The sequence below is a fragment of the Falco naumanni genome, chromosome 11 (genome assembly GCF_017639655.2).
Source record: "Falco naumanni isolate bFalNau1 chromosome 11, bFalNau1.pat, whole genome shotgun sequence".
NCBI lineage: Eukaryota > Metazoa > Chordata > Aves > Falconiformes > Falconidae > Falco > Falco naumanni.
In genome coordinates, this window is record NC_054064.1 from 35,278,361 (window position 1) to 35,294,477 (window position 16,117).

A 16,117-nucleotide genomic window follows, 5' to 3' on the forward strand; every position below is an offset into this window, starting at 1 on the left:
CACAGGGAATCCCAGCCCCTGTGCTGTTTCTTGCAGCAGGTGTTTATTGCCCCTTGAGTCAAACAAACCCTGCCCCTGATGCAGACCATTCCTCATTCCAGCACATTACTGGATCTTGCACTGTTTCTGCTGGGGACATAAACAAGAAAGACTTGATTAGCTTTCAGACAGAACAAATCTCACCACAGGCTGTCAGCCGCAAACAGCAAGTTCAACATCCCACATGGTGAAGGCACCTGCCTGGCCCATTCCATGTGAAAGCAAAGACTATTCTTAGGAGACCTTCCAGAGATCTGGCACCTGTCTGACGTTCCCTCCCTAAGGAAATTCTTCAGCCACCATGAAGTATTTCCACTTTCAAAAAAAATGCCATCGGGGTCTTCAGACAGATTAAGCAGATGGTAGCAAAGTGGTATCCCACAAAACTGGAATTTGGTGTTAAATCCTGAAGGCCAGGACTTTGTGAATCCTAGCTGGGAACAGCCTAGCAGGCACATGTGGGCCTAGGAATCAAAAGGTCATGCAATTCCACCACAGAGAATGTGGGTTTGCCATCTACTCGCCAGTACAGGCACTCAGAAGATAACTGCTGCCTTTATTACACTATTCAGCATAAATGCTTAGCTTGGTGCCTCCAAGCCCAAGCCAAGCGAATAGGGCTAGTGACCATGCTGTGCCGGGGCTCCTCTCTCTGAGAAAGGGCCATCTATCCAGAAGATGAAAAGTCGCGAAAACACAAAAGGAACCCCCACAAAAGGATGCTCTTGTTTTGCCAGGAGACAGGGCTGTAACACGTGTAAATTGACCCTTCCAACTACGCCCAGGGCCACCCTCCTCCACCAGGAAGCTGCTGCTGTCACTGGCCGACCCTCCCGACCCTCAACCCTCGGCTACAGCACCCTTGGACTTGCCCTCGAGGAACAGCTATGGCCTCTACCTTTATTAATCTGAACTACTACAGCTGTGCTTATGAGAAGCCATGCTGGAACACACCGACTGAACCGAAACTCACTCGAGTCAGCACATGACCTGAAATTTTGACAGGGCTTTGGAGTCTAACAATAATTGATTGGTTTATTGCAAGCCCACAAAAGCCTTAAGCACACGTACAGTTTGACTGAAGTGGTAACTGAGGAAGAGGCCACAGTCTCTCCAAGTCACATTGGACCTCTGCGTAAATATCTTTAGGACCCTTCAGCCCTGGCGACACGTGAGACCACCCTTGTCTTGCCCCATGCACACGCAGGCCACTTTCACCTGGGTTTTTGTTTCAAAAACCACATGCTACTGTCTTTACTCTTCATTTAACCTCACTATTTAAACAGCCAAACCACTGAGGACTCTTTGCCTAGATACTTAGTGAGAATTATTTTATTTTATCAATACTTTGCCCCAGGGGACTGTCACCAAGCCCAAAGGCACCTGTAACTCTGAGAGTAGACAGAAATGCGCTTGCTCTGCCTGCACCCAGAGGCAGGCATGACGCTCCAAAAGGCAGACAGTGGCTCACCCAACACTGTACCAGACCACGGCACAGGACCCCTACAGACTTCATTAAGGCCAGACCAAAGTCCCGTCCCCAGGAAGGAATAACCCTGTGCGACAGCAGAGGCTGGAGGCAGCCGGGGTGGGCAGCAGCTCTGCTGGAAAGGCCCAGCTGGCCCTGGGAAGCACGAGCTGAGCATCAGCCAGCCAGGCAGCGAGGAGTGCCAGCAGCATCTGAGGCTGAAGTAAGAGGGGCACAGGCAGTAGAATGAGGGAAGCCATCATCCGCTTTCCTTGGCACCCGCTAGGCCCCATGTGCACCACTGTGTCCCTTTCTGGGGCCCAGCCCATGGAAGCCATGGATGCAGCCGAGCGAGCAGCGGGCAACCCTGGGGATGGCAGGACTGGAGCATGTGTGTGAGGAGCAGCTGCCAGAGTTTGCTCAGCAGCTCCAGGGCCCCACGGGGACCTGTCAGGGCCCAGGGATGCGGCAAGGACGAAGCCAGAGGAGGGATGACGGGCACAAGTGGAAAGGAGAAGGGCTGAGGCAGCGATGACAAAAGCGCTTCCCTCACAAGGAGGGCCAGGCAGCGGGGGAGGCGCAGGGGTGCTGTTCCCACCCTCAGAGGTTTGGGGGATCTGTCTGGAGGAAGTAACCTGGCCTGATCTCAGAGCTGACCCTTCGAGCAGATCGAGCTGGAGACCTCCCGCGGTCTCTTCCAGAGTGAATTCCTGTGTGAGCCCGCGGCTCGCTGGGCCGCTGCACCGGGCTACTGCTGTCTGAGGGCTGCCAGAAGGGAACGAGCGAGGGGCAGCCGCAAACCCACAGGTGCTGGCCCCTCCCTGGCCACCTCAGCAAGCTCTTCGTAAGCCACAGCTCTGTAACTCTCGCCGTTTTCTGCGTCAGATGCAGACCAAAGGTATTTCTTCAAATACCTGTGAGGTAAACACAGCCACGGCATAACCGTTTCCCAAAAAATGAATTAACAAATGCCGTCCGGGCTCCCGAAGCCCCTTGCACGGTAACCTGAGTGAGGCAACCTCGCAGGAGAAGGTTTCAAGTGCCTCGCCTGCAGCTCCGTACGAGCCCTCACCACAGATTCTCACGCACGGCGCTGTGCGAAGGTGCTGCCCCGGCCGAACCGCGCCGCAGGTTCCCGCCTCGCGCAACACGCCGCAGGCCGACGGGAGCCCGAAGGGCCCTGCCCCGCCGCCCGCCACCGCCCCGCCCGGGCGCCCCGAGCCCGCGGCCCGGCGCCTCCGTCCCCGGCACAGAATAACGCGATCGGTCGTCACCTGCCAGCGGCGCAGCCAATTAAATGTTAAACACCTAGCTCCGAAGGCCGGGGCGGCCAGACCCTGCGCCCCGCCGCCCCCCGGCCCCACTCACCCCGGCCGCGGACCGCTCATGGCGCCGGCGCCGAGGAGACCGGTACGGCCCGCGGCCCGCCCGTCGCCTGGACACGGCGGGGACGCTCCGGGCCGGGCGGGGCTCCCGCCGCCAATGGCGGCCGCGCCGCGCCCGGCCCTTCAGGAGGGGCCGGTCGGCACTGAGGCCGCGGGGGGCCGCCCCGCCGCAGCGCCCGGCCCCGGCCGAGCAGGCGGCCGCACGCTTTGTGCCCTGCGGCGGCTGCAAGCTCCCGGGGAAAGGAAAGGCAAAGCGGAAGGGAAAAAAAGAGGGGAAAAGAGGAAAAAAAAAGGGGGTGGGGGCAGGCAATGAATAAGGTCTTTTTGGTACAACACAGATCTACAAACTGAAAAATACAGCACCGTGAGACGAGATGCACAATTGTTTCAAACATCCATCCTCCAGTACAAATGACACAAGGCCCCAAAGCACGCATTTCAGTGGTCTCTAGATTTACTTGAATAAAGGAGATTCAATCATCCTTCCGTGCTCCTCTTTTTCCTTTATTCCTTCACTCCTTGTGAGCTCCAGTAGAAGCACAAACACACAGGTAGTGCAGCAGCAGGAGCGCAGACCTCCGGTGCCCGGGGGCAGGGGCAGCCTCCCGCGCTGAGGCACCTGCTCCGAAGAGCTGAAGGAAGTCCACTGCCCCCAGGTCTTGTGTGTCAGGAACTACCCACGCACAATACCGACTTGTCTTTTGTGATGAAAGCAACTATCAAGAACATCAATATCCTCTTGATTTTTTACCTTCCCAACCCTGTCATTAAAGTCTCACTAATTTATTGTATCATGCCATAGCACACAAAGTCAGGAATACACAGGGACCGCATGATTACAATGGAGAGGGGATACTCTTCGTGACTAGAAAGCTTAGGCAGCATTTATTTAAGTACAATGAGATCAACAAATAGCAGCTGCTTTTCAGAATAATTCCACGCTTTTCTATTTCAGAAACATGTATAGCAGCAGCTTCCAGACCGTGGCATGTGTACACAACCGCACGCTCTGAACCTCAAACCTCACCTGTGCAGGCAAAGGCCAGCACAAAAGCAAGAGCCTGGACAACCTGTCCCACCACCCAGGCAGCACTAAGCAGGTTACCACTGGGAACCACTGCTTCAGAAACCCCATCCGGTGGCTAAATCAGGACAAGTTACTAAAAAATAAACAACCTGCCAGAATTAGTCTGCCTAATTCAATTGTCTATGATCCTCAATCGATTCCTCCATTCTTCTTCGCTCTGCCGAAGGGATGGCATGTCCCAAAAGGAGAGCTGAATCAACCAATTCCCTAGGTTGACATTCTCTAGATGGGTGGCTTGCACAGATCAGATACACCTGAAAGATTAGCCACAAACATGACCAAATAGCATCTGGAAGGACTTCAGCTGCAACAGCTGAAGAAGTTACCTAGCCAAGATTAATTGCCCACCACTGAACATCAGTGTCTGCAGCAGAGAACACAGCCTGAAACAGCCATGCACACCTCCACCATTCCTCCCTTGCAGATCACAGTGGAGGTGGGTTGCAGTAATATGCAAGGCTTGGACTCCTGTAACTGAGTCATGGGCAAATCAATGCCCCCCACCTTCATCACCATGGCAGTGACAAGATCTTACACTGCTACAGCTGGAGCCCAACCCTGTTTTCTGTACAATACCAGCAGCACAACCCAGGCCTCTCGAGTACCTATCTTCTGCCCACAGCCTGAGTGCACCCACTACAGCTTCCTCACTCCCTCCTGCACTTTGTCTTCAGTGCTACGTCATTACTTCTAATTTTGGAAAAAGTAGCGTGAATAAAACTTCCCCTTCCATTAGTACAATACATCAAAAAATGGACAAAAGAATTAAATGTTATATTCCGTTTCTTCACAAAGCAGTCTAAACTATGCTGGTTTATTCTGCTGGGTTACCATTGTAGAGAGCAGGCTGCAATGCAATAAAAATGGAAGAACTACTCTGACACCTTCTGGTGAGAAACCCCGTAACAAACAGTGCCCGTGTTAACAGCAGTGATGTGTACAAGAAAACTGCGCTGAACTTCGTCTCGAAACACTGGCCACAAAGCAGAGGCAGCACTAAGCAAGAAAAGAGCCACTGTAAATCATAAGCCTCTCATTCATATAATACCCCCTGACCAAAGGCCAAATTAAAAGGAATTAAATACTTAAAACATACACTGTATAAGGAACATGTGTATTTTTATATGCACATCATCTCCATAATCATATCCATTGCTAACCATTACTCTTAAGAGGTATTTTGTTTTTTCTAACAGTGCTGTCAAGCCGAATTGCAGATTCCCTACATGCCATCACTGCTTCAGACTGCATTCTACCTAAATGAATAGGAATAATCAGTATCTTTTACCTGAATAATCAGCTAAGAAACTAGCTACCCAGATCACTTAACACTAGATTAATCATTCATAAACCTTCAAAAAGAAACGCAGCTCCCCACTCCTATGCAGCATGTGACATACAGGGACCGACTACAGACTGAAAGACAGATGCCCCAAACAGATCTGACACCAGTCTTTCCTATCATTGATAGCTCAGCCAAAAGTGAGTGCTAGTGTGAGAATTTTAAAATTTAGAAAATGGAAAAGATTAATAAATATACCTATTTAGAAAAAATATCTATGTTTATTATTTATCTCACAAATTATCTCAAAAATTCTCTCAAATTAGAAAACAGCATGCAACTGGGCAAAGAATGGTTACCAATAGTCTCATTAACTGTGCTAGCTAGATTTATAGTGTGAACACACATAATTCTATGGGTATCCGGGGGAGAATTACAGGGACACTGCCCCAGATTTGTAGAGATGGTATTAGGAAAGCTAAGGCACAGCTGGAGCTGAATTTGGTGAAGGATGCAAAGAACGATACAAGCCTTTATGGATATGTTGGCCAGAAAAGGAAGAATAAAGAAAATGTACCACCCACAGTAAGTAAGACAGGAGAGCTGGTGACAACCGACCTGGAAAATGCAGACATACTCAACAATCACTTCTGCTGTGAGGCAAGGCTGGGAGTGCAGGGGCTGTTCAGTGTGGAGAAGAGAAGGCTCCAGGGAGACCTCGTAGCAGCCTGCCAGTAATGGGGCTTATAAGAAAGATGGAGATGGACTTTTTAGTAAGGGCAATGGTTGTAAATAGAAACGGGCCAGGTTTAGGCTGGACCTAAGGAAGGACTCTTACACAAAGAGGGCAGTGAGGCACTGGCACAGGCTGCCCAGAGAAGCTGTGAATGCCCCATCCCTGGAAGTGTTCAAGGTCAGGTTGGACTGGGCTTAGTGAAAGATGGCCCTGCCCGCAGCAAGGAGGTTGGAGTGAAGGTCCCTTCCAACCCAAACCATTCTATGATTCTGCACTTACACCACTGTTACTCAAATCAACTACAACAGCACAAAAAAATGTCTTTTTGCTAGAGCTCTAAAGAAAATCTTCTATCAATTTCCACCCACTTATAGTAAACAATCAACTTGCCATTAACAAGGTGCCAAAATACTTTCATCCATTTAGCAGTGACAGCACAAGGGACATGGCTGTTGGGGACGACCACATGAAGTCCAGAACTATTAATGTCTAGACCCACTTCCAGGTCTGTTAGGACTGCACTTGGAGAGTGGAAGGAAGTAAAGCCATATTATCTCATTTGCAAGCAAGTATTTTACATCTCTTTGCATAGCTATGCACAAGAGAAAAATCAAGCAGAAAGACTGGATATTTTCCGAGACAGGTTTTAAAGAAGCTGGCACTGCATCAGTTGTAATGATCCAGCTGTCCCTGGTCTCCTACAAGGGTAAGTCACTTAGCAAGAAGGAGAACCTTACAGGTGACAGATGCTATCACCTGCAATGTTTTCTGTGTAAATAAGTCAACAATTTTCTTCCACACTTTTTAGTATACCTAGTATTTGTATACTAACATGCCTGTAAGCTGGGAAAATATTTCAATTCCAACTACTCTAAAAAAAAGCACAACCAAACAAGCAAACAAAAAACCACCACCCACACAAAAAAAAACCCAAAACCAAACCAAACCAAAAAAAAAAAGCTAAACCAACCCACCACGCAAAAACAGAGATCAGGCATGGGGTTTTGTTTTAAATATGTCTGCCAAGTACAATGAAAGACACTCAAATGCTTGAATGTCAGCAAGAGTTCAACACAGTATCCAATTTTCTGAAAGGAGCCAATTGTTTGTAGAGGACATACAGGTAAAACAACTAACCAATTTCAGGTTCTAGAGACAAGTAGTGTGTCAGGATTTGATTTCTCCCAACCACACACAGAACGATCGCAGTGGAATAAGTACTAAAACAAAACATTAAGGTCTGATCAAGAAGCTTACAAAGAGACAGATTGCGGGGCCCTGTCTTACCTTTTAACAAGGGATGACAAACAGAGGAGAAATCCAGACATTTCAAATGATTTCACCAATTATTTTCTTAGTTTAGATTAAGCAAAACGTCAGTAGAAATTAATGTCTGTTCAGGAAAAAAATCACAACTTGGAAAATGGTAGTGTGCTGAAGTTACCACCCTGAGGAAACTGTATATGGATTCAGAGAACGTGTGCTGATTTATGACAGTATGATACCAAAAGAATCCAGACCAAATGTTAAAAAGCAAGTAACCTTCACAGACAAAGATACTTCTAAAAAGTTTCTTTTTAGTAAGGAATCACTTTTCCTCAAAGGAGCAGAAAAGCTAACCCTTGAAGCTGAGAAAACTCTTCTGCAAGTGATGACTTCACTGCTCATTACAGAGTTATATTATTGAAAGGAAGTGCCTGTAATACCAAATGGTATTTTGAGTGTAAAAGCTGTCAACTTATCAAAGAAATTGTCCTTCCTTAATTGGATTGTATTTGGAACAAGTCAAGAACACATACACATTCGTTTATGAAGTAACATAAATTCTAAGTACTCATGAAAGCAGCGCAGGGCTCTCTTTTCTCCTCATTGTAGCCAGGGATTCAGGTGACATTAAATTTAATAAAGGTCACAGAAAGAATTTAAGTCCTCACTACCCAACCATTTACAACCAAGGAATCAGCAGCTTCTGCCAATACAATCAGTTGCAAAGTAACAAATACTAGCATGCAGCTTCAGAGTTACGGTCTCTATGGATTAACTGGGACACTTCCACATCAGGTACTAAGTTAGCCATAGCAAAAGGAAACTGCCTCTGCTTCCAAGCAGTCCATATCCGAGAGATTCTCTGGCCATCTTTTGAGCTGGAAAGTCAACTATTTTGGCAGTGAAAGCTTTTATTCCAAGTCAATTATGTGACAAAAGAAGAATGAGACAAATGTTGTGGCTAAGGAATTTACAAAGTCATAGTTATATGTGTATTGTTCATTATATGCATCTGTGTATCTCTTTAAAAAGCAGGCTTCATTTTGCACTACCTACAGTGGCTTCACTGTAACATCACATACAGCATGTTATCAAATTCTGTCTTAAGTTTCCCCTGCATCACAAGGCCACAAAAGCAGAAAAGAATTATTTCTTCATCAGTCAAAAAAGCTACAAAAATTACTTTAAAGTATATGCAACTCTGCTTACTACAAAAAGGAAACAGATTGATAATTTATGTCAGTTAGCATTTGCTACGTTCTGTGAAACCTGATCAAAAGTGTGTTTTATAACATACATTCAATGACTCACATAAGCAAAGGTGCAGTTTGAACAGCTACAAAATAATTGGAAAAATACTTTATGGAAGGAGCACCATCTTTCCTCGAGCACCACTGCTATGAATAATGTCTTCATGAGCCTTAACTACTTTCTCCAGCGGATATTCAGAGCCTACAGTGGGTTTCAGCCAGCCAGCTTCTATGCCATCAAGGAGTACTGTTGCACATTCATGCTTCTCCTCCTGCATGTAAAAAAGACAGCATTTACCACAAGGTAGATAACATTTTTAGAAAAGCATTGACTATTTATCCCAGCGTTTAACCAAATTTCCCAACCCAAAATATTTCATGATGTTCTGAGATTAAATCAAAACATAAAGGAATGAAAAAACAAGTTAGCTACAGTGAAATTATGCTTTCATCCCTACAAATGATTTTAACTGGAAATAGAGAGGTGTTAGTAAGTCAACAAGACATTCTTTAAAATAGAAATGTTTCTTACCTCAGTTGCAAGAAACAGACTGACTCCAATTATGCTAGATTCTTTACTCATAGTGTCTCTTGGATTTATCTCAATAGGACCTCTACAGCCCACAACCTGTTACAAACCAGTTAAAAGATAGTTCAAGTTGTAACTGTTGAATTGTGCGGCTAAATGCACAAACTGAAGTCAGTGACAAGCAAAACTTACCATAACCCTTCCTGCACAGGACAACAGTTGCAAGTCAGTGGCAAGATTGATGTTAGAGAGCATTTCTATTATTATATCAACTCCTTGCATCCCTGTGTATTCCTAGACAGGACATAATATTTATTTAAATCACTCCAATTAGTGCTTGGGTATGACTGTTTATTTCATATGCTACAGATAAATAATAAACTGTAAATACCTGCTTACCTTAATTTTATCAATGTAATTAGCTTCTCTGTGATTGAATGCTTGGTGAGCGCCATTTCTTAGAACCACGTTCATGCCTTCCTCAGTTCCTGCTGTACCCAAAACCTTTAAACCACAAGCTCTCGCAATCTGACATGTTGCTATTCCCACCTGAGGGTCAAAAAGAAAAGCAAAAAAGGAAAAAAGCAAAGCATTTTTTTCTCTTTCTTAGCATCTTAAATTTTATATATTCTACCAGCAACTTGTAACTTACATATTTAAAAAGTTGGCCTGGTAACATATGGTTTTTTAGCCATAATAAGTAATTTGGCTCTTAAAGGTCACCTAATAGTCTTTAAAAAAAGAAAAGAATTTACAGAGACATAGTAAAGTTCTGTGGGTTTTTTTAATAACTATCAGCATTTGATATAAATCCATGAAGAATGCTGTCTATCTGTTAAAGTTGGGCCATATATATTTGATACAAAGCCAAGAAAATCCCTCCCAGAATCACCTGATACTGATACCAGCATTATATACTGCAAAGAAAATCTGCAAGTACAAATTTTATTAACACTGCTTTTGCACCTTTCACAAATGGATTAGATGATATCTTTAGAAACCAAGTTCTCAGCATCTCATAACAGCTTTGCACTTCAGAGGATGTTGAGAGGTGAGGGATGCCTCCATAAAAACCTGATGCTGGAGCCAATAATCACTCAAGACATGCCAATGCCATCTCCTCGTTTTGCTTTGTGTGGCAGCAACAGAATGCGAAAGCAAAATGAGGAAAAAGCTGACACGTACAATGCCTCCCTGGGGTTCAGTCCCCACTGATCTGCTTCCTGAGGCTACGGGTTCAGCAGCCCACTGTACCGGCCATACAGCTGGATACCTCCACCAGGATACATTAAGTTATGCATGATTTCGGGGGGACAGGACAGGACACGACACAAACACACACACAAAGACGACCATATAAACTCCATTCTGTGGTTCTGCTATCTACATTTGCATTATGAATAACACACAAAATAAATGGACAGGCTTCTCAAAAAAATCTACCATGACCCTCTGTCTGGCCAGGATCTACCCAAACTGTTTGCCAAATGTGACGTTCTCTCAATAGTACATCGTCAGTTTTCAACTATATTTAAAAAAAACCCACACCATTAATTAAAATGCTTCATGGCCAGACTGATTTTCAGAGAAAAAGTCAAAAGAAGGCAATTTTTAAAGAATTATTATGGAAGTCAGCATATTTGAAAAAAAACAAAGATGCAGCACAAACTGCCTTTTCTCTTCAGCATGTGCTTCATCCCTACACACATCTCGCTGCTTTTACAAATATTCCTGCAAAAAAGGTTACAAGTCCACAGAACAAGAGACTTGCATTACATGCTTCTGTAAATGAAAAGCAATGTATCTTTTCAAGAAACATATAAAATAAGTAAGAATAGAAACACTATGTTTAGTTTATAATAAAAAAAAAAAAGGCTATGATGCTGAATGTCATTCTAGTACATCAGAATAAGATCTGAATGCATCTTTTTGCTGTCTACCAAACAATTAAGGAAACTTTGCCCATTTATAGCAGCTGTTCAGTGCATCAGCAGAAGCAAGAAAGTGCAGAGTGTGGGAGAGAAACTAGAATGTTATGTGAAAGAAATCTAAAATTAGCTTGTCATGTAAAACCAAAAAAACAGAGATGTGCAGTTTCACATACTATTCAGTCATGAATTTACATATTCCAGTATCTCTCCTTGTGCTGCTAGCTATCAGAGAATAGGTAAAAATATCCCAGAAATGCAGAGTTGCTATGCACCAGTGATTACTTCTCAGAGAACTGAGAACAACTTGTACATATTTTAAAATTACAGCTTTCTGCTATGAGCTTATCTGTGGAAGACCAGTTATAAAGCTTCTGGACCAACTTCCAAATGCAGCAGTATGTTTACTATGTGACCCTGTGTATTAGGGACCTTAAGCAATCACTCATGCAGTTTCATAGTTCTTCAGAATAAAAGGGTTTGCTCTAAGAAAAATGTATCCTAGAGCATCTGAAATAAAACCCTAATTTTTCTAATCCATTTATTGATATAAATGCAACCATAAATCGTATCACAAAAAAAGCAGGAAAAAAAAGGCAGATAATAAGCAGATAAAAAGACAAGCAGGCAAAAGCAGATACAAGGACAGAAAGCAGCATTCCTTATAACTTGCCTTCTCAAAATACTTACTCCTCCACTTGCACCATGTACTAGCACACTTTCCCCTGCTTTGGCACACCCTCTGAATGAAAACAAACCCAGAAAATTTAGCATTATGATTGCAATATATAATCATTAAGTATCAGATTGCACATAATGACATCAAACCTCATCTTTCACACAGCATTACTTCCAATTTATGTTATGGCTAAACAGGTATAATCAGCCTCTTTAGGAAAGCAAGGAGGCAAAATAAACCATATAATCTATGAATTTAAGTAATACACAATTATGTCAACATGCAACTAGCAGGAAGTAACAGTCTGGTACCGAACCTCAGTTCAAGATGTTCACCTGTTACAGATCTTAAAATAAACCACGAGTTCTAATCATTTGTTCTATCAAACTAAACCAGACTTCCAGTCCTAGGCTCTCACCTAGCTGATGCAAAGTCTGGCTTTTATGTTAAGCTGTCCTATGGCAACAGACAGGACTGCACAGCGAGGCAGTCTCTGGCAGAGAGGATCATGAAGAAAGGTGGGTCTGCTCTATAGCACATTGTCCATTTAATTAAGAAATTAGAACTATTCTTGGTTTTCCTCCCTAGCTAAAATTACCAATGAGCTGAAAAAGTGTTATATGGTTTCATTACTGGTACTTATTGAAGAAGCGCCTTTCCTGGTTTGCTCTCTTAAGCGGAAACACGTAAAAGGAAAACACAGTCACTAGCTTCTAAATAACGATTATCTGACAATTCCATCAGTATAACAAATTTGACTTAAGTGTTTTAAACATTTCTCAGTCATTGATCTCCCCCCATTTTACAGGACAATGGAAATATGAACTTTGGCATTTAAAATATTCAAAAGTGAAATGCGCAAACTTAGATTGGCACCTTACTTCTGGAAAAGAGCACGATAAGCAGTGAAGTAGGGTATTCCAATCGCTGCTCCTTGCCTGAAGTCCAGTTTATCCGACAAAGGAAAGACGCTATTCACTGCAGCAACTGCATAATCTGCATATCCTCCAGAGATTGTACTGGTGGTAAATACCCTGTCACCTTTCTAGAAAGGAGGGAAATAAAATAGAGAAATCAATCATTGCCCTTATTTTTTCCTTAATATACCTTAGGCACCAGTTCACGGAAGTTTATGCTATTTCTAACAGCTCTCCTATTAAAAACAACCCGTTATGTTTTTCACAGAGAATATTTTTATAAACGCCGATACACACAATCAATGCAACACAAACTGTAATTTTGTGTACTGAAAGTGTCATAATTATAACCCTCGCTCTACAGTGTTAACGCACAAACTTACTGTCTCATTAATATTACCTTTAATGAACCTGAACACTAAAGAATTCTATCCACAGATTCCAAATGCAAAACCTCAAAAGCTTTGAGAAACACAGAAGAAACATTTCTCAATTATTTTTGTTTCAAGAATGGAAAACAGAAATGCTCTTAATACACCCTAAGGCAACTAAATATTGCTGCCGTTGTTCAGCAGGGAATACTCAAACCAGCAACACGGCAGGCGATTCAGGGAACACACCCTGGGCAGCATGCTGCACGTGCACGCGCCTGGGCACTTCAGTCCTGTTGACTGTCCAAGCCCACCTGCAGAACATCATCAGTATCCGCTGACATGCAGCCACTGAGCTTTGACTTTTTACTGTCTGCGTGTTGATCACAATAAAAATACAGCATGTGGGCTACGTCAGTTTGGTTTACAGACATTGGGTATTAACTACTGTGCAGAGAGCTGCATATCAGCATAGCTGTTTCTCAAGCATTATGAGTATGCAAATGGGTGAGCTTGGCTACTCGGCATTTTCAGGATGTGTGTCTGTGGCACATATTGATCCCATCTCTCTTCTTCATTCAAGCCAAGAGCATCACAATTTCCGTAAGAAACAAAAAGCACACATAGCAGATATAGCAAACTACTAAATAGAAAATATGAATAAACATGATCCTTCTCCCCTGAGATAACTATTTTGGGAGAGATGAGAGATTAGGTTATGTAAATCCCAAATGAGGAAATTCCAACACAATTTTAACTACAATTTTTATGTTTGAGACCAGCAGTCTAATGACTTGAAAGGAAGAACAGGTTTTAAATAGATTTCAAAGATACCTTTTAGCAAACCAGTAAGTCTTCTCCTGTTCCAGCACTTCCCTCCTGAGAAAATCTAAGTAAAATTACTAGACCAGAGTAATAAAATATCTGAAGAGTTTTAACAACAAATATGTAAGTTGTGGGGCTCTGTTAAGTCAGCAAAATAAAAGCTATTTCCATTTTAAAAAAACAAAAACTGTACAGAATTTTTTTCACTTCTGCATGAAATTCTTACCTCAAACAGGAAGCACCCACGTTCAAATATTTCTGTAATGCCATAAAATTCTTCTGAACCACAACTTCTGTACACCTGACATCATTGCTTAAGCAGACAAACTGAAGTGCCTCTTCTGAGACCTTTTAACTCTTGCAGCTCAACAGCATCAGATTTCCCTACAGTTAAGTCTGCAGACTGGATTGCCAATAGGATGTTGCTGTTACCAGTCAATGAAGATGATTCCCACCCCCTGCCCCAAGCAGCTTACATGATTATAAGCAATAAAAACAGGAACAGCAGTATAGCAATCACACAAAGAAGATACAATAAATAATGAATTAAAACTCAATGCATAAATACCTTGAATACAGTCACATGTTCCCCAACATCTTCTATTACACCAGCCACATCTGAGCCAGGAGTATAGGGTAAAGCTGGTTTTCTAGCATAACTTCCAGAACGAATATATGTCTCAACAGGATTTACCCCACAGGCATGGACCTTAATTAACACCTAAAAGAAAAGATGCTTCTTAAGCGTTAATTAAAAAGATTTAGAACCCGCACAGCATCATGTCATTTTAACTAAATTCTTAAACAGAGTCGGCAAAAATTCAGCATTGAACTGAAACTATTTTCAGGAAATCCTTTATATGGAATATGTAGCCCATGTAACTGTAAAAAGCTCACATTTGTTAAACTGTGACATCTCAGGTAGTATGAACACAGCGACGAAAAAATTTTATTTTGTATGCTTCATTCTGTTGTAAGTTTACCTATTATCATTCAACATCATGATTTCAGTTTGCAGAACTCATATATACCTGATTTTCCTTTGGATCAGGAATTAAGACATCTGACTGGAGCTTAAGTACTTCAGGGCCACCAAATTCAAAAACTCTGACAGCTCTCATCACATTTCTTGTGGCTGCCATAGCGATCAGAATACCTGGGGAGGGGAGGAAACCACAGTAATATCGTATTGCCTTCATAATTTATTCTGCATCTTCAAAATAAAGAAATCAAACAGCCTCACTGCTGATTTAAACTGGGGTGGGGGGTGTATTTGTTTAGTTCTGGGGTTTTTTTCCCCAAATATGCAAAAGGCAGAAAATTAACTACCATTTGCAGGAGTTTATGGATTTTAAGAGAATCACATGCAAATAATTTATCTGTGAAGTATTTCTAGAGCAGCTCCTGTGAACACGGCACTGATATGACATACACAGACACGTACAGTACTCTGGGGAAAAACACTGACTGGCAAAACAGCCTGTCGTACATTAGCTGACTGGGTAACCTAGCCAAGTGAGATTCCAGTCACTGCTCCTGCTTACTATGAACCCTGTATGTAAAAAAAAGCGACAAAAAACTACAATCAGTTATCAAAAACCCAAGATACCATAAGATATTAAAACAATCCAGGAAAAAAAGTGCAGGCATTCAAGATTCCAGTCCCTAGTTCCAGCTGCATTTCACCACTGCTGCCATATGTAACAGAGACCATCAACCATAGCCCTCAACTGCTGCAGCCCACAGCTCCATATGCACTAACGGAAGTGATAATGATTTATCAACACATTAAGCTACTCCAACTACACTCATCTGTGAAGTATTCTATCAAAACACTGCCTACACAACAGCTACACACGGTTCTTTCAGGAATCTTGACGGACTCCAGAGAGCTTCACTGGATACTCAGCGGTTAATCACAGGACAGCAGATGGGCACCTTAAAGACATCAAGAGATCAGGCTTTTGGCCAGCTCCAGCTGAAGAACTTCAGGGTTGTAGCCAGAGGCAGTTTTTTTCCCAAAGATGATTACAGCTTTTAAATGTACTTGACTTAATCGCTTTTTTTTTTTTTCTTTTCTCTTAACTGATACAGTCTGTAAGGCTTCGCACCCTTGGTTACCTGTTTGAATCAGGAAGAGTACTGGTCGCAGGGTCATACACTGCTAAGGCCTCCCTTGACAAAAGGTCATGACAAACAATCTACGCTGCCAAGTAACTCCGCAGTACAGGTCACTTCTATACGCAGCAGTAATAAACCCAATTACACGGCAGCCTCTCGCCTGCTCTGAAAAAACCGGCGATGCAGATTTTAACAAACGACCCCGCAGCACGAGGCCTTCGGGCAACCGAGCGC

At 43.2% G+C, this 16,117-nt stretch overlaps 2 protein-coding genes across 2 annotated transcripts in view; both read right to left on the minus strand.

The window, feature by feature from the left end:
* Positions 1-3,029, minus strand: part of ERICH3 (glutamate rich 3) — a 41,719-nt gene extending 38,690 nt beyond the window's left edge. Inside the window, exon 1 of the mRNA XM_040610892.1 lies at positions 2,876-3,029. Within this exon, the coding sequence (XP_040466826.1) occupies positions 2,876-2,895 (20 nt within the window). The 5' untranslated portion in view covers positions 2,896-3,029. The remainder of the gene's footprint in view (positions 1-2,875) is intronic.
* Positions 3,030-7,554: 4,525 nt separating this feature from the next.
* On the minus strand, positions 7,555-14,918 carry CRYZ (crystallin zeta). The gene is made up of 8 exons (XM_040611220.1): positions 14,794-14,918; positions 14,331-14,483; positions 12,531-12,694; positions 11,661-11,712; positions 9,442-9,591; positions 9,235-9,336; positions 9,046-9,141; positions 7,555-8,785 (listed from the first exon to the last, which is right to left on the minus strand). Exons 1-8 carry the CDS (start codon positions 14,902-14,904, stop codon positions 8,624-8,626), a joined length of 990 nt encoding a protein of 329 aa, XP_040467154.1. The 5' UTR covers positions 14,905-14,918; the 3' UTR covers positions 7,555-8,623.
* Between the last annotated feature and the right edge of the window lie 1,199 nt (positions 14,919-16,117).